Genomic DNA, 26,092 nt, shown 5'->3' with positions numbered 1-26,092 from the left:
CAAGTTTTGATAAAAATCGGTTTTCTTTTAGAAACTACGGAAGATTTAAACATTCTGCTGTGTGTATGCATGTGTGTATGTCTACCCAGAGAAAATAAGACAACAGTGACACTTGGTTGCAAAACTCTGTACCAGATTTGAGAATGTTGTGCTAGGTAACACGGATGAGGCGTAGGAAGAAATAAACTAAGAACTAAACCATTTTATCATTTCTCTTCCCCTGTGTTGTGTTAGGTGATTAACTTATTCCAAACATCACAGATCCCTTCCATATAATTTATGAACATAATGTAGAACATTATGTATCATCTTACACATACAGAAGCACCTATGTGTACGGATTCTTAAATAGATGCAAAAATACTTGTTATATATTTTGTTTCTTATGCATTTTTGCTAATAATAATATAGTGACCACTATTATAATACCCAAAATGTTTAAGTTTAAAGTTATCTAAATCTGGATTTGTCTATATTTACAACCACCAATCCCAAAATCTTATTAACTTTCTGAAGGCAGCATGACTAAGGCACTAACAGGAAGAGTGTTTAATCCAAGTTAATATATATTATTAGTTTTCCCTGCTACATATATCTTATACTTTTGGATGAATACAGTATACAGTAGATATATTTTTGGATATAATGAAGAGAAGCTAACTGTACTTTTATCCTCCTGAATTTACCTTTGTTGCGATTCTCAATAGCTCCATCTTGTTTCTTATCTGTAGGAACAAAATGGGAATTAAAGCTTTCCAAAAGAAATGAATACAGCCATGCTAAATTATGTAGAGGTAGTTCACATTTCAGTAACAGCATTGTTGCACAATGCTATGTGTGTTTGCGTCTGTGTACAGATTAGAAAGCATCTGGCTTGTAATAACCTACTGGGTCAATCACTCCCTGGATCTTAACCATAGGGGAACAGTCCAAAATAATTTTTACATCTATACTTGTTTGATTGCTACGTAAATTTTACTCTTTTTTACACTACAATAAATGCAAATATAACACAAGAGGTTTTCAAACGTTACAGATATAATTCTAAGAAAGCATAAAAGGATGGGAGTAGAGAGGGAGGAAGGAATGTCACAGAAACACAATAAGGAGGAGAGCTTTGATTGGAATGAGAACAGAAACGGTATGCATAAAGACAGGGGAGTCAAGTAAGTAAAACTAGAATATGAATGTACTATCAGTTAAGATAATTCTAATAACTGGCTTAGATTTGGAGAAAAGAGAAAGATGAGAATGTCTGAAGCAATAATATCAAGGAAGTAGGTAGGTTAATATTCGAAATGACAAGAGGAAGCAGAATCATTCAGGCTATTTTTCTCCGAACTTCTCTATCAAGGAGAACTATCTTCAAACTGGAGAACATGGAATAAATAGGGTCAAGAAGGAACAGAGGCTAAAGATAAATGAGGAGATGGTAAGAGAACACCTAGCTACTTTCAGTGACCTCAAGTCTGGAGAGAGACCAGAGAGCCACATTCCAGACTACTACGGGAACTGAGACAAATTGCCCAACCCGGGACCGCTTTTGACTAGGAGGGCTAGAGGTCCACAGATGAAAAAATGCCTGCTTCTATTAAAACAAACAAACAAACAAACAAACAAATACCAAAAAACGCAAGAATCAAAAAATGGTAGACAATGAGTTAGATATTAATTCCTGGGAATACCTTTGACTGGATAACAAAAAAAGGGGGGGTACAAGATATAAAAAAGGGTGCTTACTGGAAAAGACACTGTGCAATAAGAACAAAGTCATGATGCAAATTTCCCTTTCTTTTTTAATAGGGCTCCTTGACTAGACTGCTATAAAGTAGGATGGGGTACACTGTATGGTCAAGAGTACAAACTCTTCAGCCAGGCAAGTGGGTTTGACCTGCCATTTACTAGATCTTTGACCTGGAGCAAGTTATATGACCTCCATAAACTTCAGGTTACTCATCAGGAACAAGAATCTTTACATCTTATGATGGTGATGATTAATGAGATAATGCATATAAAACATTAAATAAATGGCATCATTAATACTGGTTCTCAAATTGCATTCCACTCTACCTTAAAGAAGCCCAAGGAGGCACATGGGAGATCTGTGTTGAGACAAAGGAAAAATCTAGAATGTGAAGTTTGCTATCCTTATTTGTAGCAAGAACTTTTCAAACAAGTTTTTGTTTGAAATTAAGTTTCACAGCTAAAGACAAAACCCAGAGAACGAAACACCTAAAATATGAAAAACACTGCTGTAGTCAGAGCAAACCAAAGTTTTAGCAAGGCATTAATTTTAGAAGATTGCAAAATCGTTATGTGTGAGAGAAATATGGGCTTACTAATCTAAGTAAAAATGAAATAAATCTAAGTGGTTAAATGACAGTAAACTGCTGTCAACTTAAAGGGAAACAACTTTGCAGGAATGATTTGGAGTGGAAGAGAAGTGTGGTACAGCAGATACTTAGAAGCAGGTTGGGGAAGGTCTTTTTAAAAAAGTACCATGCCGCCCAACTAAATGATTCTGAGTTGTCTCCCTACGTATGATGGAGATTCTTATAAGATCTTGGTAGATGAACCAGTCATCAAGTTTGCTGATGAGATTACTTGAAGGGACAGCACATACAGTGGACCACAGTGAAGATCTTCATATCAACTATGAGCTGAATGTAACACAGCAAACATAATAGGTGTCAAAATGAAATCTTGGCCTTATGTCCAAAAACCAGCTTCAGGAATACAAACTGGAAAATCTGCATAGAAAACTTGAAAAAGATTAAAAGCTCAATGAGAATAAAATGTAATAAGGCTGACAAAGAAAGCTACTACTAAAGTAGCAGGGAAAAAAGCAAACAGGAAACGAGAGTTTAATTCATTTTTCTGGTCAGAGAGGAAGATTCTAAAACTAGAGAACAAATAAAATACAGGCAATAGAAGTGTTCAAGGCGATGATGAATTTACCCCACAGTGAAGGGGACTGATGTCTTCACTAAAAGGCCTCCGTGGGCTGTTTAATCTAAAAGAAAAACTTCCCCTCCAGTAATTCTACCACTTGAAAGTGCAATATTGGGTAATATTGTAACTTTCTGTAGAATTTTTCACATTAAATCTTATGAAAGAAGTGTATGTTTTGTACCAGATCTTATAATTTAGTTGCCATTTTTCCAAATACCAATTCTTAGAGCAAATTGCCATTCTTACTTTTCTTTTCCTTTTTCTTTTCATCTTTCTTCTCTTCCTCTTCACCTCCAGCTCCAAGTAAGGTAAAGATAATTCCAGTTTGAGAATTTACACCTACAGCAGTAACTACCATTCTTCCAGAGCCTTCCATTACATGAGTGCCTACAACAACAGAGAACTTGTTTGTCTTTAATATCCTTAATATTTAATAAACTCTGTAAGTAAAACGTTAAATAAAACCTAAATTCTTATGCTTAAAGTTTTAACTCTGTAATCACTCATATCTGTGTTCAATGCTCAACTCTACCACTCTTTAATCATGGGATACTGAGCAAATTATAATATCTCAACTCCTCATCTATAAAATGGATATAACAGATCTATGAGACTCAAACCCGTAAATGTAAAGTGCTCAGCACACTGACTAGAATTTGTAGGGGCTCAGTAAATGCTCAATTTTTAAATTATAACATCATCATCATCATTAGAACATTTTTCTGAGAAATACATTGCTTATAAAAGAAATGTGCTTATAACCAAAGAAATGCCACAGCAACAGTTGTCCCACTTCCCATCCCCATCCCCACAACCTCTACCTAAGCCAGACTTTCGTCCCAGCCTGCCTAGATTACTGCAATAGCTTCCTATCTAGTCTATCTTTCCAGTTCATCCTAACTCATTTTTAATCTTCCTAAAATGTGATTTTTACCATAAGCCTCTCAAGGCTCACAAATATCTGATGCTACACTGCCCACTGAACTAAGCGCAGCATCTTCACCTTGAGACCAACCAACCCTTCATACTTTTTAACCCACTACTTTAACATGAAATTCCATTACAGAAAGCTAGGGAGCAGACATGAGAATACTGATTGAATTCAGACTCTCCCTCACAACAATTTTGGAAGTTGGCAGGCATTTTTATTCTTCTTTTCTAGAAACTTGTCCAAGGTTACACAACTTTTAAGTAGCAAGGCAAAGATTCAATTCTGTTCCATCAGAGGAGAGAAGACATAATCTTCTTACAATATAATGCTAATAAATTTGCTTACAGTTCTACAACTTGGAGAGCCACATCTCTGCGCCTTTTATCATTGAGGAAAAGGTTTTCCATCTCTCTAAGATTGTGGTGAATTTTAAGTAGCCTTCAAATATAATTTTTTTTTAACACTGAATTAAATATTCTGGATAGTTATCACTCATTTGATCTCCTAGTTCACAACCACCTATCGGGCTGAGTTTATAGCACCTATCACAATCTTATTTAATAAGTCAATACTCAAAGGTTATTAGCTAAGTAAGATCATAAAGCATATGCACTTACTCCATTACTTCAGAATTTATACTTGACTATTAATTATGGAGTCAATTATCCAATATGACTTTTTAGGCTTTTGATTTTCTTGTTTTAAATATCTATAGTCTTAATATTTCACTTATTACTAGTTTCTCTGCCAGTGAAAATGCAAGGGAAACAAAAACTAAAATTCAGGAAAGTGAAAAAATATTTAGTGGGCAAATACTGTGTGTAAAAGACAGTTTGTTTCTGTTTCTTTTAATAATTCTGGCTTTTGGCACATTTCAACTTTTTATGTTCTGTTCTTCCTTACCACAGGTAATTGGCAGTTAATGTGTTCAAAGTAAACAGTTTTCGGTCTGGTCACATCCCTACTGCTAACTAAAAAAACTGCTTTTAAAAATCTAAATTTAAGAAGCCAAGAACAGCAGTGAGAGATGGCATCATGAGAATAAATTTAAAAATGAATGCGTTTCATGTTTTTTAGTACATTTTTGGAATAGGAAAATAAATGCAGAAAAACTTTCCCACCCATACTGCGATAAGGGACTCTACAAAGTTATTTAAATCTTTTCTTAAGCATGGAAAATTTATTGAGCTCTCTTGGTATATTTGGTGTGTTGGGAACCTGAGTCTATATAAACTTGCCAGCAATTTCTGTAAAAACAGGAAAGGACCCAAGTTCAATTAAAGGATGTCAACCTGAAGAGCTAAAGCACTAAGTAAATAAGTTAGATGTACATAAAAGTCCACGAAGTACATATGGCAAAAAGACAAGCGGAAAGTACTTTAGGTCACCAAATATCATGGCCCAGGTAGTCTACGGAGGTAAGGCAGAATTAGATAGCTTCCCTCTTCTTTGGAAGATAATAGGTTTTATTTGGTTAATGTTAAATACTATTTCTTAGAAGCTTGGGGAGAAATAAGTAAAATGAGTATAATTATATATAAATACATTATCCTTATACAAGGTCTTTCCAGAAAAAGTGCAGCCATTTTTAACATAACAAGAATGGTTTGCATGACACTGATGTAACCTGGAAGCCAAGGAGAAAGGACTAGAATGTGCATGTGTGAACAATGATAACTTCACTGTACTAGCCAGCGGGGGCAGGAGACGCCCTTGAGTGAGCCTGTGTGCTGTGTGGCTGTTGCATTCAAAATGATCGAGTGAGTACAGGAACAAATCTGCATCAGATTTTATGTTAAGCATGAACAATCCTCCACGGAAACTATTTGGATGATTCAGAAGGGCTGTAGCTATGGGCAACTGGTAACTGGCAGCTTCATCATGACAATGCATCCACTCATGCATCACGACTCAGGCAGTTTTTTGGCAAAACATCGAATCACCCAGTTGTCTCAGTCCCTCTACAGCCGGGATTAGACATGTTGTGACTTCTGGCTTTTCCCAAAACTAAAATCATCTTTGAAAGAGAAGAGATTTCAGACCGTCTGTGAGATTCATGAAAATATGACGAGGTAGCTGATGGCGACTAGGAGAACTGTGTGAGGTCCCAAGGTGCCTGCTTTGATGGGGAATAAGGCGTCATTGCCCTATGTACAATGTTTCTTACATCTTCTTTAATAAATGCCACTATTTTTCATATCACATGGCTGGATACTTTCTGGACAAACCTTGTTTCTCCAAAGTATCTGTCTACTTGGAATAAATTACACACAGCCACATCAATATAAAGAAAAACCCAAATAGAGTACAGATGTTCTTAGTGGTGTTAGGATATTGAAGGCACACAAATCTCAAGATTTTTTCCAAAGAGATGTTAAGTCTATATTACAATTCAAAGTTTTACACTATTTATAATGGTGTTTATAAATATATATACATGTAATTACTCTGATTTTTAGTGGTGGGATGTTCTACAATATGCTTTTCTGACATGTATTTGCAAATCTTAAAAAGGTACCAGTTAAACTCAGGTATGTGACCTTAAGTTGTGATTCTAACTGAACTAACCCTTACCACAGGTTTGACTTTAGTTTCAGTTCAACCAATTGAAATATAAAATTCAGAGAAAGAAAAATTATGGTTGCCAACTTATTGAATAGTTAAATCACCTGGAATCTCTTCATAATGTATAGAACATTAGAGAATCAACAGAAGACAAAGACATAATTTGCTTCCTCCAAACTCCAGTATAATTCAATTTAATGTATTTTAGAAGGCAGGTTGTAATTGTTCTCATCATCCCTTCCATTTCATTTCCAATTAACCTTAGGTCAAGCTATCATAGTCAAGCTATTATAAGAACCTTCCAAGTAGACAACCACCTCCTTTCAAATAAGAGTACCCTCACCCATACAAATCCTTCCTTTATCCATTCTCAGAGCATGTCTTAACCATGTGCAAACTTAATCCTGCCTAGTAGATGTGGTGCTTCTCCTGGATCTACAATTGATTAGTTATATAATCTTTAAGAAATAGTTTATGTTTCAGACTTCGCCTTCAGTAATTTAAAGCAGGAGTGGGATTACATAAACTGTAAAGGTTTCATCAATTCTTTTTTTCCTTTTTAAAATATTTTATTTATTTATTTTGGGGGAAAGGAGGAGAGAGAGAGAGAGAGAGAGAGAGAGAGAGAGAGCGAGAGAGAGAGAGAGAGAGAAAGAGAAACATTGATGTGAGAAACATCCACTGGCTGCATCCTGCACACACCCCGGCCGTGGACCAAAGAGCAACCCAGACATGTGCCCTGATAACTGATCCAGTGACGTTTCACTTTGAGGAATGATGCCCCACCAACTGAGCTGGGCTGGGCTTATCAGTTCTTCTTTTAAAAAACCCCCAAACCCTGTCCTTTGTAGACTATCATAGAGAATTCATTAATTTTTTTTTAAACACAATCATTCTTCAATTTTGTACTTCAAAAGGCCATAAATGTAAACATGATACAGAAAAAAAGAACAATTCAATAAAGATCACTTAACTTATATTATATTTTATTGCTACACTAACATTACCTAACAGTGACTCTCAAATATCTTGAATTCTTTTGGACTTTTTCTTCATTTGTAAAATATAGCTCTAGATTCAAAGATCGCTAATATCTCTGACAACTTACAAAAAATCACTATGATTATACAGATTAAGCCAGCATAAAATCCAGAATCACATTACTAGTTCTTAGGGAAACCATGTTTGCTGACAATGGTCTATAGCTGTGAGGAAAAAGAACGTTACATCATAAAAAGAAATTCCTACCTGATAGAAGTAAGGGGTCCTTATCTAAAGACTTCCTAACATGATCAGATTCACCAGTCAATGAGCTTTCATCAATTTTAAGATCATTTCCTTGAATAAGTATGCCATCAGCTGGAAGAAGATCACCTAAAACAAAAAGCAATAATATGCCAAATTGTGAACAAGATTACAATTTTACATCCAGTGTCATATCTATTCTCTTTTTTACTTACCATATTTCACTTGAGCAATATCTCCAACAGTAATGTCAGCCACAGGTATCTGAATGACCTGACCACCCCTGATGACTGTGAACTTCTGTTCTTGTTCAATTCGACTCTGCAAACCTCTAAACTGTTTTTCCTTACTCCAGTCATTGAAAGCTGTCACTAATACCACACATACTACTGACAAGAGAATCGCAGCTCCTTCAATCCAACCAGTTTCACCTTCACCTTCTTCTTCTCCAACAGAAACTTCTCCACAAACTATTTGGAAAGAAAAGAAAATGCTTATCAAAATGGATTTTGAATTGATGGCAAAAGACATGTAATAAGTTAATTATTATCTTTATATACCTAGTTAATTTTACTTATAGCTCTAAACACCTCACTGAACTCAAAGCACTCCATAATAACAAAAGTGCTTACTATGTCAAGTCCAAGTTGCCTTATTATAAAGATTCCCAACCTCAGGACAGGGAGGCACTCTAGGACTGGAGAAAATTAAATTCTAATCCTAATGCAAGTAAGTTACTTATTTCTGACACCTGGTTTCTTCATATGTCAAATTAGGATACCACCACCTATCCTACAGTGTTGCCATGAGGATTCAATGAGGGACATTTGTAAAGTAACTAGAGCAGTGGCTGAGACATCGTTTCACACTCAAACAATGGTTAATTACATATGGTAAGCAAGGCACTCATGGAAAGTATTATGTGCTTTCCATGAATCATGCTTATTTACTATATTAATTTCACTGAAGTATGATTAAATGTTGGCTTTCCTAACATGAAAAGTGTTACTCATTAATTTAACTATTTGAGCACCTAACTAGGTGCCAGACACCATTTTGGGAGCTAGGGATGCAACAGTGATCAATACACACAAATTCCCTTTCCTCAAAGAACCCATCCTTTGATCGGCAGGTGCAGATGAAGTATACAGAATTCAGATAATAAAACACAAGTGATTAATATCAGATATTTTAAGTGCCATGAAGCAAATAAAACATGATGGTGTGCATGCAAATGAAGAACAAGAGCTAAGTGCAGCTCCATGAATAGAGAAGGCTCCTCTGAAGCGTCCATGGCACCTGAGCTAGGCCGCATGATAAACAGGAACTAAGCACATAGCTCTCTCTACGGGAACAGCATTCCAGGGACAGTACAAAGGCTCTACGGCAAAAAAAAAAATTAGCAAAAAGATAGAAGAGGGAAAAAAACAAGGAAAAACTAAACCTGTAGATTCAATTAATGGTGAAGAAATAATAACAGAATCGTGCTTTTTCAACTTTGGGATGTAATTTATTTGTGAGTCTAAAATAAATTCACTGGGTCATGACCAGCATTTTGAAAAATAGAAAGAATATACATGTAGTAAAGGTACATATTGTTTCTTAACAGCTTACTTTGGTTACTTATAAATTCACATGGAGGTATATGTTCTTCTGCATTCCTATATAAAGTTCTTTCTTATTGAGGGTTGAGCTGAAATCTTTTAAAGTCAACGGTTCTCTTAGGACAGGCAAAGCAAGAAAAAAGGATGATTCAAAAGAAAACAGTAAGTAAATGAAAGACACTAGAAATGATTAAAGCATATTCCAGAATAGTGAGCATGAACTGAAGAGAGAATAGAGGTGCCAGGGTACTGAATAGATTAATCTGGGATAGTTAAGGACAGATGAAGGGAGAGAAGACAGAGAGGCTAGATTAAGACCAACTGGGGATGAAATAGAAAGAAAGATGTAAACATTCACAAAAAATTTGCCTCATATTTCATGAATGTGTAGCGAAATTTTCCGAAGACTGAATTAGATGTGCTAATATGATACAATGAATACAGGAGGAGGTAGATTGTGAGTCTCTTTAAGGGGCCTGATGACGCTGTCGACTATAGATTATCTTCCCAGTTGGATCTAATACCAGTATCTGCTTAAGCAAATTTGGGAAAGGGTCTGCCACTACAGCCTACGAATTCCAAGTCCATAAAAATTTGTTCTGACCTTATTAGGAACAAAATCCACTCCCATTGAAAATATTTTCCTTTAGTTTTCTTACAGTCTTCAGAAAAAAAGTTAAAAGTAAAAAATTTTTAATAATCTGCTAACTCACTGAATTCTAGAATACCAATTCCCAGTATTCTATAGTGACAGTTGGGTAAACTATACATGCATGATTTTAGCCATATGTTGCTAAACATGGTATAATCCTTTTCAAATAAAGACACATTTACAAATCCTCGCACCTACCTATTCATTCACACATACATGAGCACACAAAGACACATTTACACATAACCACTTTTAAAATATGGGAGGATATAGAGCAAATTGATACAGCAGTAATCTTTAAGAAGCAGAATTTTCAGTGAGCATTAATTCCTATGAATTGTCATTGCCCCCTACTTCTGTAAGAAGGGGGCTATATTTTATTGTATTATTTAATAAAAATAAACAAAAGTTTTTAAAATAAAAAGTTTTAAAAATAATTTGGCTTAAAACTGACAAGAACATTGCCTAAATCCTTTCTCAGCTACATCAGCTATTCTTAACCACAAGCAGTTTTGCCCCCTTTGGGATAATGGGCAATGCCTGGACTCCCTTTTGATTGCACCACCTGGGGAGGTGGTAGCGTGAACATGGAAACAAAGAATGTTTCAGTGCAAAATGCCAACATTGTTGCTCCTGAGAAACCCTTATCTACACTGATCTCACACAAACTGGCTCATTCTGTGACCAACTTTCTTTAAGGGAAAAAAAAAAATTCAAACGAGCTCTAAGTATACCTTTGAAGGAATTACTTGAAATGATTACCTAAGCCAACTTTTAGAGTTAGCAAGTATCTAGTTAAGTCTTCATAACTTGAAAGGCATAAGAATGAAGCTTTCAAGAACAAAAATATTTGGTGAATCACTCTTCCGATATATAAAATATTATTGGTTTACTTAATAGCTACTTAAACATACTGATCAAAACCCAAGCTATATTTCCTAGCAGTTACAGAATGCACTGTCTGAAATACACATTTTAAATACCTTTTTTAAAAGAAGAGTAAGAAACTTAAAAGGGAAATGAAAGCCATAGAAAGGTGGGAGAAAAACAAAACTTTTTCCAGCTATAACTTAAAGCATTACAGGTCTACCGTTCTATAATGTATTTTTCCACTTGGTCAGGATACTTTATACTAGAATGGCAGGGAAATTACCTAAATAATGTACACAACTGTGGGGAAAAGACAGACATGGGGAGATGTGGGAAGCAGACAGGTTTGGTTTAAGAGGCTCTGACTGCTGTGCGGAGCAGCCCCCAGCTGGGCCCTTAGCTGGCAGGTTGTCTCCCAGGCCTGCTCTGAATCCCACCCTCTGGGGGATTTTAAAGATACAATAGAAATCCAAAGTGACTTTTAAGGAAAAGGGAACCTGCTCTGTTTTTCTCTGTAAAGCCTCAAATCCTTGTCAGTAAAATGTGAAGAACAGGACGATTTAAGTAAGAGGAAGAGCTTTTGACCTTGTGTAAAATACCTGGATGTTTCAACCCTGTATTGAGCTGCACTTCCCTTTCACTCCCTACCATTTGGGGAAGTGCTGCATATTTTCCTTAATTACTTCTGCATGTGTAAAGTGGATAAAAACCCTGGCTAATAAAGAAACAAGGGCAATTTTCCACCAGAGAAAACCCCCTCCCTTCTTTCCTCAGATGGAGAGTGTCTGAGTAGTTTCTTCATCCACTCCGAGGGACCCAGAGTTTCTCTCACATAACAATACTTAAAAAAACTTCAAAAGTAATAGTTTGGGGAAGATAATCTAGCTTTCATAATGATTTTCCAAAAGATTTTAAAAAAATACCCAAAGGAAAAAATTTTTCACAGTAGTGTTCTAAAAACCTAAAACCAGTGATGGCACAGATCACATCATAGTCTGCATATAAGGGCAGGTTATTTAACCTCTGTGTCTCACTGTAAAATGGAGGTGACAACTATCTATATCAAAGGGTTGTTGTGAAAATTATCTGAGGTAATATATTTAAAGAACTACTAAAGGCACTATTGGAATGGTGTCTAGTACATAGCAAAGAATCAGTAAATGCTGGTCTGCTGTTATTATTATGTATTAGATAAGCTGAACTTAAGCATCAAACATAAAAGTCTTTTTCCTCCCCAATTTACTTACGTGCATTATCCCCTTCTGGAGGTTGATAAAAAGAAAGGCCCAATGATACTATGGCTGCAATTTCTAATATAATTAAAGTGACATCTTGTAATGCTTCCCATACTAACTGAAGAAAGGTTTTTGGCTTTTTAGGAGGTATAAAATTCTTTCCAAATGCTGCTTCTCTTCTTTCTATATCTGCAGGGTTTCCACTTAAACCTAATAAAAAGAAAGAAAATTTCAGTGAATGGTTTAACTACTTACAAATGAAAATATCTCTTTTATTAAAAAACACATTCATTCTTTACACTTTGGATTCCAATTCATAAGACCCTATCAGAATGATTTATTTTTGTGCATTAGTCATGTTCAAAATTTAAATCACTGCAAACATGTGCAGTGCTTTAAAATAACATTTAAAGTAGATAACTCAACATTAGATTAAGAATTTTCACTTTTCTAAACTGCTTATTTTTTACCATACTATCTTATTTAAACTTGAAACTGCTAGAAACCAGAACTGATATGACACTTTGATCATTTTTATATTGGAATTAAACATTTCCATGACCTTTACTTATGATGTTTTCCCTCCAAAAATGGGGAACTTCATAAAGATATTTATTTTGCTTTACTTATTGCATCTAGGTTAACTTAATCAGTGAACACCTTTGATTTCACTTGTATATAGTGAAGAACAATGAAAAGTTTATATATCACAAGCTCTAACACTTCTCTTACCAAAATGTCTGTGATATTTGGATAAAAGATTTGCAAGTCACACACACACACACACACACACACACACACACACACACACACACACACAGACTTAGAGAGACCCTTAGGATTTATTTTCAGTTGAAGAAATATTGATTGACTGCGCCTACTGTCCCTGTAAGGGAAATATTATTATGCCTAGAGCATGGAATTAGAATGCTATGAGGGAAGAGGTCAAAAAAAAAAGAGTTGGATGATCATCAATTTTGCCTTTCCTCTAACCTATTAAACAAATCCTCTCATTTAACCTGTTGATCCTATCAAATCTAGATATATCCAAATTTACTAATGTAAAGCATGTACACATGTACATTATTGTGGGGTATGAGGGGAGCAGAGATACCAGGGTGCTATGATTTTTAATTTATCATCACAAATTTATATTTATAATTAATTCAATTAACTTCAGCTCTCTCTCTCTCTTTTCTTGTTTGGCAAGAGCTCATTATAAGAGAACATCAAAGGAGGAAGCCAGGAAAACAGCAAGTTACTGGAAGGCTCTGGGCTTTAAGTATTTTAGCCAGTAATCTCAATACAGAGGCAGGCGGAGAGTAGGAGAGAACAAAGAAAGTACATTGTTAGAATACAAATGAGAAATAAATATGTAGATTATAAAGTAATCATTTACTTTGTTAATGGTACCAAAAATACTACAAGCAGCCCCAGTTTTCACTGGCAGCCCTTGTGAAGTTGGTCCACACTGGGCACTTCAAAAAGATATTACATTTCTGATGACTAAAGTCATCAGCTGAAAGCTTCCACAGGGCTCTAAGCTTTGAGAAAGAGTCAATGGAGAGAAAGGCAATGAAAGACTAGCAACTGTTATCAGGGGAAAGGCAGTAGGAGAGAAGAAACTTGCAAATTATAATTCAGAATCCACACAAGTTTCTTCAGACTAGAGTGATGCTGCTCAGTCACACCTGGCTGCAAACAGTTAACACTGGCCCATGGTTTAATTGGAGAACAGGAAAATCAATGCAGTGAGCTTTTCCACAAAACAAAAGTTATTTGTTTTAAAGAACTACACTCTGAGATGCCGTTCTGAGATTATGTTCTTGCTGCTCTTCAAATTAAATGTCCTTTCTTTTATGAAAGGATGATATTAGATAGTGGGTAAGTTTGCTTTATATTTTAATGCCTTTCCTAGCAAAAATAAAAGACATCTATTTCTCCTCATCAGTCTTCAGTGTTTTCCAAAAACTTCGTTTGAAGATATTGCTATGTTCTATCAGTTTAGCTCACTTCACAGAACCCACCATTAATACATATACAACACCAGGTAGTTTTAAATATCACCACTGTAAAAATAAAAATAATTCATCAGAATGTATATTGGTTATAGGAGGAGCCAATATTGTATGTTAATGCTGAAAAGAACAGCAATAAAGTTAAAGATAGCTTAAACATGCACCCTGGAAAAATTTTGGGAATGAAAAAAAAGCATCTGGTCCTACAGGTTATTATCATTTGTCCATAATACCATCATACATACAATCACACATGTAGGTCACTACACCAATTAAATTGTCTGGTTTAGGAATTAGAAGACCTAAGTTCCAGTTCACTTAGTGAAATACTGTGTAAGTCACTTAAACTCTTTGGGGGTTGAGGGAGAGCATTATTATTTGTTGATATAACTAATAAGATTGTTTTGAAGGAGTAAAGGAAAAAGTGAGCAGTATGTAAATCATAAATGACACAGGGTAACCGTTATGAGTTAAGAAAAAGAGAAGACAAGTTACAAAATGAGCACTATAGGTTTCAACTCCATTTGGGAGCAATTCATTTCTATTTATATAAAATAATAAACTTACATAATCTAAATATAATGGAGTTAAGTGTTTTGTAACAATTGTCAACAGCTATTTATTGGACACCTACTACTTCCAAGGACATGCTGAAGGATTAGTACGAACAACCTAAGTCCTACATTCAGCAAGATTATATTACATCATATTACATTACATTATACCAGAGGAATACAAATAAAGATAATTAAAATAACATGGAGAGGACTGGCATTTATTCTAAGTACAATGAAAATCATAAGAACCTCATTTAAATAGTTGTGTGAAGAGTGCAAGAGTGGAGGAAAAAGACCAGTTGGGAGGCTACTGAGTACAAAGTAAGAGATGATGGTTGCTTGCATCTGGATTTTAGAAGTAGAGGCAGAGTGACTGGATCTGCCAAGTATCTTGCAAAGAGATCAGACAACATTTGTGGAAGGATAGGGTGTAAATGAAAGGAAAAGAGAATAAAGAATGTAATCTAGATTTTTTTTGTCCATGCATTTAAATGGATGGATGATAGAGACATTTACGGAGAAAGAGCAGACCTTGCAAATTGCAAAATTGGGTGGAAAAGGGGAAGCAGAAGTTAAGGGGTCTCTTCTACAAGTTTATATATGAGATGCCCATTAAACAAACAAGTGAAGCTGTCTAGTAGACAGCTGGCTATCCATATTTGAAACTCAGGGAGAGAGCTGAACCAGTCATCAATATACAGATGATTCTGATGCCATGGGCCCAGTAAGAGCTCCTGGAAAGCCAGAGTAAGTAGATAAGAAGGGAGCAAGACTGAGACAAGAGTCTTGGAATAATCCAACATTTGACAGAGAAAAAGAAGCAAAAAGCAACTAAGAAGAAACAAAGGTGGGGAAGGGTGTCATGATGCATAAGCTGGTTCATGAAATACTAGGGAAGTATAGAAAATAAGTTTTTCAAAAGTAAAAGATAATGCAGCTGACTATATCAATGGTGTTACAAAGGCCGGGTAAAATGAAGACAGAGAATAGACAGCTGGCTCTCACTAGAAGGATGCTGGTGACCTTGATAAGAAATCTTCCAGTGCAGTGGTATGTAAAGGAAGTCTGATAAGAAAGAATTGAACAAATAATGGGAATGAGTAAGTGGAAACAATAGGTACCGATAACTTTTTCCAGGAGTATGATGCAACAGGGAAAAATAAAGCAGTAAAGGTGAACTGAAATGGGTAAATACAACCTATTTTGCTTTTTTAAATGATGGATATTAAGGCAGGTTGTTTACACACAGAAATGATCAAGTAGAGACACTGATGATGCAGGAGACACAGACTAATGCTTGAGGAAAGCCTTTAATGCAGGGAATGGGTGTCAGTCTATTCTAGATGCAGGAAGAGGTTTCCACTGTGAGGAGAGAGAAAGCAAAGTTTGTGGGGAAGAGATATAGCTAAGCCGGTGGAATTGGTAATGAGACTATGGTCTGAGTTATAAAAATAGAGTCGGTATGATACAAAATCATTAAGGACAACTATGAATAAATGTAACTAGAAATCCTCTGCCTAATCCCGTTGACCTGATTGATTGTGGTGCTAGTGGCAACGAGGCCAAGGGCAGGCATTGCATTAACCTCCTTACGGCCCAGTTAGCTTCACAAAAAAAAACAAAACAAAACAAAACAAAAAAAAAACAAAAACAACCATCAAGAGCAGCCTCAGAACTATATACTTTTGGGTTCTAAATTCACCATTGTGGAAAGTTAAAAAAAAAAAAAAAAAGCCTATATTCTATAAATACATAATGGCTTACAAGTATTGTTATGTACTTGAAAAGAACATATGAATAAAATGCAAATTATACCAATAGCTTAATGTTTTACAAGAAAATGTAGCAACCCAACTTCTGGGACTAATAAAATGATGTCTCAATTTATGAAATGAAGTAGGGAGAGTACCGGAATGTAGTAAGCAGGTAGCTTGAATTGAAAATCATGGCTAATACACAGCACATTCTACAGTCTTAACAAATTCTGTATTTGAAATAATGTCGTATTTGTATGTATGCACATGTATGAGTGTCTGTGTGTGCTGGGACAGTGGCGGTGGCAGCAGCCACCCTGACTTCTCTAGATGAGGGCCACAGGAAAACACGCAGACTTAGAAAGCATGTAAAAATCTTTTTTGTGTGTGCATTTTTCTTGGGAAACAGACTAATCCTCCCATGATAATTCCCTATTTCAAAAGACAACACCCCCCTGCCCCACACCTTTCCCATTTCAGAGCCACTGGTCTAAAGCCAAACTTACACACTTATTCCCAAATGCCTACCTACCACAAGCTAGGCACTGTGACAGGCACTATGCTTACACAGGAAAATGAGTCAGACAGGATGCCTTTCTTTGACACTTGCCCTCATGGAACTCAAGAGTTTGGTGAGGCAGATTGGCAAGTAACCAGTTAATCACAACCCAGAGAGTTAAGTATTAGTATGGAAGTGGTGAGGATGGTATGAGAGAGTACAGGGGGAGCTGGAATCCAAATTATAGGAGATTGGGGTGGATAAGGGAATTCTAAGATATCTTAATTTGAGATCTTAAGAATGATTAAGAGGTAAAACAGTCATAGAAAGGATGAGTTAAAATATTTTAGATGAAGAGATTAGTATATTATGTAAGAAGCCCAGAAACAAAGGTGACCTTGGCACAATAATATTTAAGAAAACTGAAAATATTGCTACACCCAAACATTGAGGAACACAGTTGGAAAGAGGAGGTAATCAGGAGCCAGATCCCACAGAGATTTATTAAGCTAAGTGAGAAGTCTGAACTTCATTCTAAGGGCAATCTGAAACCACTGCCAGCTTTAAGCAGGAAAGTGACAGACAGCATAAAGGGAGACAGAAAAGACACCATTTAGTATGCTGTTACCTGAATTACCACAACAGAACACAGTGGCCACAACAGGGTAATGGGATGTAGAGAAGCAGACACCCTTGACTTAAGATAAACTTGGGAGCTGGAATTTTCAAGTCTTGTTGACAAAGTGAATAGGAGTGGTGTGAAAGATGCCTGTTAGAAGTCAAGAGGCCACCTCACAAGGTGGATAACTGTTCACTAGAAAGGGGAAAAAGAAAAGTATGCTTTCAAACCAGAAAGTTTGAGACAATAAAGATGTCTAAAAAAGAATCAGGCTTTCAGCCTCTTAGCTTGAGATAAATGCTTAGAAGGTAGCTACAGATATGGGAATCACATCAAAATGATATGTGAAGTATTAGGAGTGGATGGCATCACGCAGTAAATATATGTAGATAAAGAGAAGCGTGTATAGATGAAAAGAACCTGAGGCTTGCCAACAGCTAAAGAAAAGCATAGGAGCTAATGAGACTTGGAGAAAGAAAAACCCTAAGAGAATAAGGATATGAAAGCTGGAACGAAATATTGTGAGAAGGAAATAGGTGCATTTTTCTGATAAAGCTGATCTTTAAAACACTAATAAAACTATGCTGCTTCAGGATCTATCAAGCACAACTTTATAAAACAATATTGTGCTACAAAGTTAGAGGAATAGTCAAGTGTTAAAACTATCTTCAAGAAATTCATAAGGAATGCCATCTAAATGACCTGAATTATAATATAATTCTCTATTTTTATTACAGCAGCAATAAATTTCTAGGACAAGGTACAGAATCATTAACATAAAACTCTTGTTAGTACCTCTGTACATGTATTAAAGCATATATGGCTGCCATGCCCTAACCAAGCAAATCCTTGCTGAGTGTCTGAAGGGCTGTGCCGACCTGTATAACCAAGCACACACATCAGGGCATCTGAGTGTTCCTGTAGTAGCCAGTAAGTTAATGATGACTTACTCTGGGCAAAGGGCTGATTTTCTGAGAGAGTTAAAACAGATTTTCATGGGCGGATATTAGTTTCATTTATTACACCATGAAGACATGGTCAAACACACCATTACTAATGGCCTTACTTACAAACCACCATCTGAAGCATTACGGAAACCTTAGTCAGCGAGGGACAACTGCTATTGACTCTACTCTGATTTCTACCACATAGCTTTTGTTTCTTTCTACCACTGTTTCCCTTTATTTCCTTTGCTTTTTTCTCTTCTACCTAATTTTAGCAACCATCATTTAAAACCTTAGTGTCTTATTGCTTTCTACCTTTTACAAGTCCATGAAGCCAATGCTTCATACAGAATACCACTCAGTACCTCTTTTTAATTTTTATGAATTCATTTCTACCCTTTGTTTAATGCAGTACAATTGAATGATAAACATTCTAGAAATCTTATCATTAGGAAGTCTATTCTGTCATTCAATATAAAATAAATATGAATAATACAAATTAAAATGGAAAAGATACCAAAAGCTAGTGTAAAAATAAAAGGATTAAGAAATATGATTCAGGATAGGACCCAAAAAGCAACAGCGATTAAGAAATATGATTAAGGATAGAAATAAGAAATACAGGAAAACAAAGATACAGAAGAAAAACCTGTAATCATAATTTCATGCAATTAAGACTATATAAGCAGATTATTAGACATAAAGTACATTCTTGGTTTCTGAGGACCAGATATGAGGAGGGACCAAAAAACCCCTGATACTTATTTATAAAAAATTGTGTATTCATTCTTCCATGTTTAAAAAGTCACTTTCAAAGTACTCTCCATTTGATGCAATGCATCTATACAGACGTTTTTTCCACTGCTCAAGACAGGTTTTGCACAAGTCAATTTTGATGCCTTTTAATGCTTCTGCCCTTTGTCTCACCTCTTCCACAATGGGAAAATGTTTCCCTTTAAGGACTTTTATGTGTTGTTATTATTATTATTTGCTGCCCTGGATGAAAAAAGTCATTTGGGGTGAAATCTGGTGAATAGAAACAGTGGGGCATGAGGGTCATGCCTTTTTTGGTAAAAAACTGCTTAACACGCAGCATGGTATACGCAGGTGTGCTTGTAAATCACCCATCATGAAATGGGCAAATGCGTTGAAAGCCTTCAAAAAAAAAAAAAAAAAATTCACTGAAACTGAATACACTCTCTCAAAACAACGCGAGCTGGTACAATGATACACATGGGGTCCTAGAGCACTTACCAAGCAGGGGAAGCCTGTACTACAAGGGGCCTGCCCTCCAGATGATAATTGGTTTTGTGGGGGCCCCCCCTGTAGGTGCTTGCTCTAACAAAAAAAGCTAAAAATACAAAGTTAACAAGTCTCAATTCCTGTCAGCCCTGAAATTTATAGTTCTAATCCTTTAAAAGTAAAACTGTTTAATCAGAACCACTGGGAAGTTTTCAATTTGGAAATCACATCTGGCTCAAAACAACTACATATTGATCAGGACACAAACAGCAGGCTTCAAATCAAGTTAAAGGGCTACTCTGCTAGAAAACAAGCAATAAATCAGCAGGCTAAATGAGGGAGCACATGAATATTGTACAACTTCCTAAATAAGGCATATATATTTTAAAAACGGATTGACAAATAGAATCTTAAAATCAAAAATTTTTTTCTATCATATAATTCTTGCCATCAGAAAATACTGTTGAGAGAACACAGGTAACTCTTCCCCAATATTGTTAACTCTTTTGCAAGGTATATGAGCAGAACTTGTGTAACAGAAGTACAATATAGTGCTTAAAAGCATATTCTCTGTAGCCAGAATGTCAAGGTATGAATCTCTGCTCTAGGCTTATGAAATGTGAGACTTGAGGGGAGTCACCTAACCTTTTTGTGTTGTGCATCATTTGACTGTAACAACAGGGTAAGGTTGTTGTGAGGAGAAAATGAGTTAATATTTGTAGGTGCTAACAACCAAACAGCATTATGTATTATCTATCATTTTTGTTGTTGCTCTTCGTAAGAATGTCTTAAGTTGTTCCTCCAGACTTCATAGCAATCTAGTATGACAACCCCAATTATTCCTTCTCCACTCATTTTTCTCTAAAGCACGTATCACTAGCACACTACACATTTCATATAGTTCTCTTGTGAATTTGTCTGCCTTATGCAAAAATAAGACAGGAATTTTTTTTTCATTAATGAATGAATGCTCAGTCTAGAAACAGTACCTGCCACATAACCGATACCTAATGAATATAATATCCCAGCAATTTAAAAATGCACATATTCTTACATTTTATTAACATCTCTGAAATTGGGATGTAATTTAATTATACACTGTAATTACCTTACAATTAAAACTGCCAACATTAAATCTTTTTTCAGGGGGCAGATAAAATTGGACAATTAACAACCTAGATCTAATAAAAAAATGCATCAAGAAATGAATTAATAAATGAAAGAATTAAAAAGAAAGATAAACTTCAATTTTACCTAACAAAAATTCATGTGCTTTGAAGAATCATTTTAATCTTAACTTTCCTTGACTATAAGTAAGTTATACTAACAAAAAAGTACTTGGGATCTAGACCATTTTGGGGGTGGGGGGGCAGATAAACTCCTAGCAGATTATCCCTGATGGCAATTCATTTATCATTTGCCAAGCTGATCAGTGATAAAATGCTCATTAGCTTTCTGAGTGAAATAGTTCTAAATTAAACTAAAACTATTTCTTTAGAAATAATACTCTTGTCAGGCAGCTGCTGTTCTTATTCTTACAACTGTAAATACAAATATAATGTTTAAAAGGGCCCTTTTCACATTCTGTAAAAATATTTCAAAGTGACAAAGTATATATAAAGTGAAAACAAGAGTTTGCACAAATGTTAACAAACATTAAATTCAGAATACTAGGAAAATGAACAAAAATTTTCTAAGAATAAGAGAAAATAGTTGCACATATTTATTTAATAGCATAAAGCAGCAACAATGCACATAAAATTTTGAGAGTTAAGTGACAATATCTAGAGATTACTCAGAGTTTCCATCACGTCGTCAAAGTGGAATATAAACCATCCCCTCACCACATTTAAAAAATGTACCAGGATGCAAAATTTTCAGTTAACTTAATAAACTTGACTATTAAATCAAAATCAATTTAAGGAGTACTGCCCAAAATAGCACTAAAGAAACTCCAGTGCAAATTAATGAAAAATCTGTCTATAAAAACGAGAATACATCATGGAGGAGTAGTTGATTATTAGAAGACAGGATTTTAATTAATAGCAGAGGACTACAAAAATATGTTTGGGGAAAGTGCAGTTAAGTATAGATTTAAAACTGAAGTTCATTATCATTTTTATGAACAAACCATGTTGTTATATCAAGGGCTTTTTAATGTTGATGTGGCCTATCAATTTGGCGATCATGAAACATCCAACAATTAGGTTTTAAATACAATAAATATATATGGTTGAATTAATGAATGAGAATAGTGTATTACATGCAAATCCCTGAGGCGATCTAAAGTTAGCTAACATTTCAAAGTGGGTCTGCATAATGAACTCCAAATTTTGTCAAATTACTATCTGTTAATAGCCATGGGTCTGTTCCTGATACCCCGAATTTACATCAACAACAGGAATTTACTTTAAGATGTTACATTTAAAAAATAGATTTAAAAAATAATTTAATTAAAATTTAAAATTCTTTAACAATTTAAAAAATAATTTTTTGGCATTATTTAAAATTTTCTCACAAGTAGCATGGCATATGATGTTTCATAAAAAATGTTAAGAAAAACACTTCTCCCTAATTTCTCTAGAATTGGCTTTGCAATATATACTAACAGTTTCAGCATTAACAATTTCCCACTCACTAAAATAAAACTGTAGTTGCCAAATATCCATCCTCATGTACTCTTCCCCCTCCTTTGCAATTTGAAAATATCTAACATTAATTTTATGTCCAACATGATCAATGTAGAGAAGACCATCCTTCTCAAACCATTTCAAAGACCACAATGCAATGAAGTTATAATGAATTTTCCTGTCTTGAGTCTCAAAAAGAAATTTACCACAAACCAAGAATGAAACCAAAGGAGACTAAACACAATTCTAAGATTGAAAACTGTCTTTAATCAAAGGAAATGTCTGTCAGGTCAAAAACTGCCATCTGATCTACTCCATTTGCTTTAGGACCAAATGAACTAATTATTAAAGTTCGGTTGAAATCAACTTGGTCAGCTACTGGCAATGACAACCATTTTAAGTCACCTGGCAAAATGAAGAATAGTGAACAGGGTTTATTTCCACTGAATGCCCTGAGGGCTACCAAGCCTGTTTCCATACTATTAGCTCAAAGGGAAAGACAATCTTGCTATCATAAACAAGCAGCAATAATACGTACAACAGTACAAAATATTTTTTCTCATCAACCAAATAAGTATAAATTAACTTGCAACATTATTTCTTGATCTAAAGTTACTTTAACAGCACCAATCTAATAGTTAACACACCTATAATGTCACTAAAACTATGGCATAATCATACAAATAGCCAAGATAATATAAGCATGATCAATATAAGCAAGTATACAGTATTCTTCACACAAACAACTACAAATCAAATGTAATAAAACTCACCTTCATTGGGAGATGTTTTCAACCTGGTGCAAATTCCATAGACGTCTCCATAGCTTTCCTGTATTTTTCGTAATGCATCTGTAGACCTGAGCTCCATGAGAGCCCGCAGTTCTGCGAGCGTAATTCCAAAGTCTCCATCATGATTAACCTCCTTCATAGCGTTTTTCACTCCACTATATGACACGGAGTTGTTTGCCATGTCGCCCATTACAAGTATAATTTTTTAGGAGGAAAATGTTTCCCAAAAAATTCTTATTTTCACTAGATATATTTCCAAGATGAAAATCTTTTAAATATGAAAATCTTTCTTAAAGCAAACACTCATTGTACGACTTTGTAAAGCAGCATTAGCATTTCCCAGAGAAGAATCTTGACCTTTGGCCCATGACTAGTTTCTTCACATCAATCATGAGATGTCCACATCTGTAAGAAGAAAATATAGGTTACTAAAATCCTTCTTAGAGTATTGTGAATGTAAATAAATGTCATCAGGTAAGCTAATCAAAGCATATCACTTAATCATAAACATATTTTAACTGCAATCTCTTTCCTTTAAAATGCTTTGCATGATAGAAGATCAAAGTATAACTCCTAAATAAAATTGTACATCACAGGACTAAATAAACCTTCACTTCACAACTGAATTTCATGGTTCATTCAGTATTACTGTTAACAGTTATCATTAACTATTTATGTTCCAAACATTATGCTAGTTGCTTTAATTTCGTTCTCTCATTTAATCATCACAATTTAATTCCATCAGCTGTTATTATTCATTACTTTTCATTATTATTAAATCCTCACCCAATGATATGCTTTTATTGACTTGAGAGAAAGAGAAACATCGATCAATTACTTCCTATATGCACCCTAACTGGGAATTGAACCCAAAAACTGCTCTAGAGTATGGGATGACGCCCAACCAACTAAGCCACCTGGCTAGGGCTACTCAGTACTCTTTAAGAAGAGGGAGCCTCAAAGAAAGCAAGAGGTTTCTGCACAGCTAATAAATGCCTGAAACGGATGAGCTGGGATGTCTCTAAGCCCATGTTTTTTCCAATTCACAGATCTCTCTTTCCAAACATTTCATATGGAACAGCCACTGAAAAGGCAAAAAGCAAAACAAACGCTGTAATATGCTTTTCTGCAATTCTCCTTGGCCACTGACACCACCATATTTTAGCTTCCTAAAATTATCTTCCACCATTATTTTTGTCACATGTCACTACCTCTGGTCTTCCCTAGACCAGGTATCTAAAGAAATTCTCAATTCCCTAGTCACTCTTTACTGATTGTTACTCTATATTCTTTGCTGGCACTTAGTATTATTTGAAATTACCTTGTTCATTTATTGATTTGGGGGGAGGGATCTTCTTCCATCTACAGTCTTAGTTCTGAAGATAGTGTCTGTCTATTACTATATCCTGAGAACCCAGAACTGTGCCAGGCACATGGCAGACATTCAATAAGCATTTCAGGAAAGAAGGGATGCATTACTTTAATTTTCTTCAAAACACTTTCAAGTTCTCCTCTTACTATGTACTACTTAAAGGTAAGCTCTCTTCTTTCTCCATCTATATTTTTAAACAATCGCTTCAAAGTTAACATGCCAACAATGGATTCATCATATTCCCAGATAAGAGAGCTCCCTCCCTCAATCACCATTATCCTGATTACATGGGGTTGAGATTTTTGATCACCTTTGATTCCATCCACCCCAGCTTCAGTCAGTTACTGAATGGGGCTACCTTTTTTGAAAAGCCTCTTCTGTTCCCCACATGAAGTATGATCACTATCTCCCCTCCCAAGGTTCTTTCTCATTCTAAGGTCTACATCCAATTCCTTTGTATTTTGCTGCTACATTTGTTTTTTAGCTACGCATTATACCACTAACGCCACAGGATGAAAATACAGTCCTATTGCTCATGCCTGTTTAGGATTCAAGGCCAAGCTCTATTTTAACCTATTTAACCTCATGCCCCCTGTTTAATAAGTGTTTCATGATTAGGACCTAGAAAAGATCACTGCCAAGTGCAATTAATCTTCAGTTGTTGTTAACGGGGATGTTTGCAACTCATAGTATCTTATAGTTCAGTATCCATCAAAATCATCTAGGGAGCCTGTTAAAATACAGGTCGCTGGTCCCCCACCTCCAGAGTTCTATTTACAGTAGGGTCAGAGTAGGCTCTGTAATCTGCTTCTCTAGCCCAGTCCCACACGATGCTGAGACTGTCGGTCCAGGAAGCGTACTGTGTGAGCCACGGGACTGGAGGGGACCGGGCCCAAAACTCTGAATTCATTTAAAACCACAATGAGATACCACCTCACACCAGTCAGAATGGCCATCATCAACAAATCAACAAACAAGTGCTGGCGAGGATGCGGAGAAACGGGAACCCTACTGCACTGTTGGTGGGAATGCAGACTGGTGCAGCCGCTGTGGAAAACAGTATGGAATTTCCTCAAAAAATTAGAAGGAGAACTGACTTTTGACCCAGCAGTTCCACTGCTGGGAATATACCGTATGAACCCCGAAACACCAATTCAAAAGAACTATGCACCCTGTTGTTCATAGCAGTGCTATTTTAAGTGCTAGAAACAGCCTAAGTGCCCATCAAGAGATGAGCGGATCAAGCAACTGGTACATTTACACAGTGAAATACTACTCAGCAGAAAGAAATAATTCCTTCCTTTTGCGACAGCATTGATGGAACTGGAGAATATTACAATAAGTGAAATAAGCCAGGTGGTGAAAGGCAAATACCATATGATCTCACTTCTAAGAGGAATTTAATGAACAAAAATAAACTAATGGGCAAAACAGAACCACAGGCATGGCAGCATGGAACAGACTGAGAGAAGCCAGAGCGGAGCAGGAAGGATGGAAAGAAGGGGAATGGACTAGTCAAGAAACATTTATGAATGACCCATGGACATGGACAATGGTGTAAGGATCCACTGTGGGAGTGGGTTGGACAGGGGAGGGCAAAGTGGGAAAAATT

At 35.7% G+C, this 26,092-nt stretch overlaps 1 protein-coding gene across 1 annotated transcript in view; it reads right to left on the bottom strand.

Annotated features, from left to right (window-relative positions):
• ATP2B1 (ATPase plasma membrane Ca2+ transporting 1) overlaps window positions 1-26,092 on the bottom strand; it is a 112,671-nt gene that overhangs the window by 38,046 nt on the left and 48,533 nt on the right. The window contains exons 2-7 of the mRNA XM_090273897.1: window positions 23,091-23,513; window positions 12,067-12,264; window positions 7,909-8,163; window positions 7,697-7,822; window positions 3,199-3,339; window positions 687-725 (exon numbers count right to left, since the gene is read on the bottom strand). Of these exons, the coding sequence (XP_090130023.1) occupies window positions 687-725; window positions 3,199-3,339; window positions 7,697-7,822; window positions 7,909-8,163; window positions 12,067-12,264; window positions 23,091-23,298 (967 nt within the window). The 5' untranslated portion in view covers window positions 23,299-23,513. The remainder of the gene's footprint in view (window positions 1-686; window positions 726-3,198; window positions 3,340-7,696; window positions 7,823-7,908; window positions 8,164-12,066; window positions 12,265-23,090; window positions 23,514-26,092) is intronic.

This window comes from Furipterus horrens, unplaced genomic scaffold (assembly GCF_987537825.1).
Source record: "Furipterus horrens unplaced genomic scaffold, mFurHor1.1.pri manual_scaffold_4, whole genome shotgun sequence".
In the NCBI taxonomy this organism is placed as follows: Eukaryota; Metazoa; Chordata; class Mammalia; order Chiroptera; family Furipteridae; genus Furipterus; species Furipterus horrens.
This window is presented reverse-complemented; position numbering and strand designations above follow the sequence as displayed.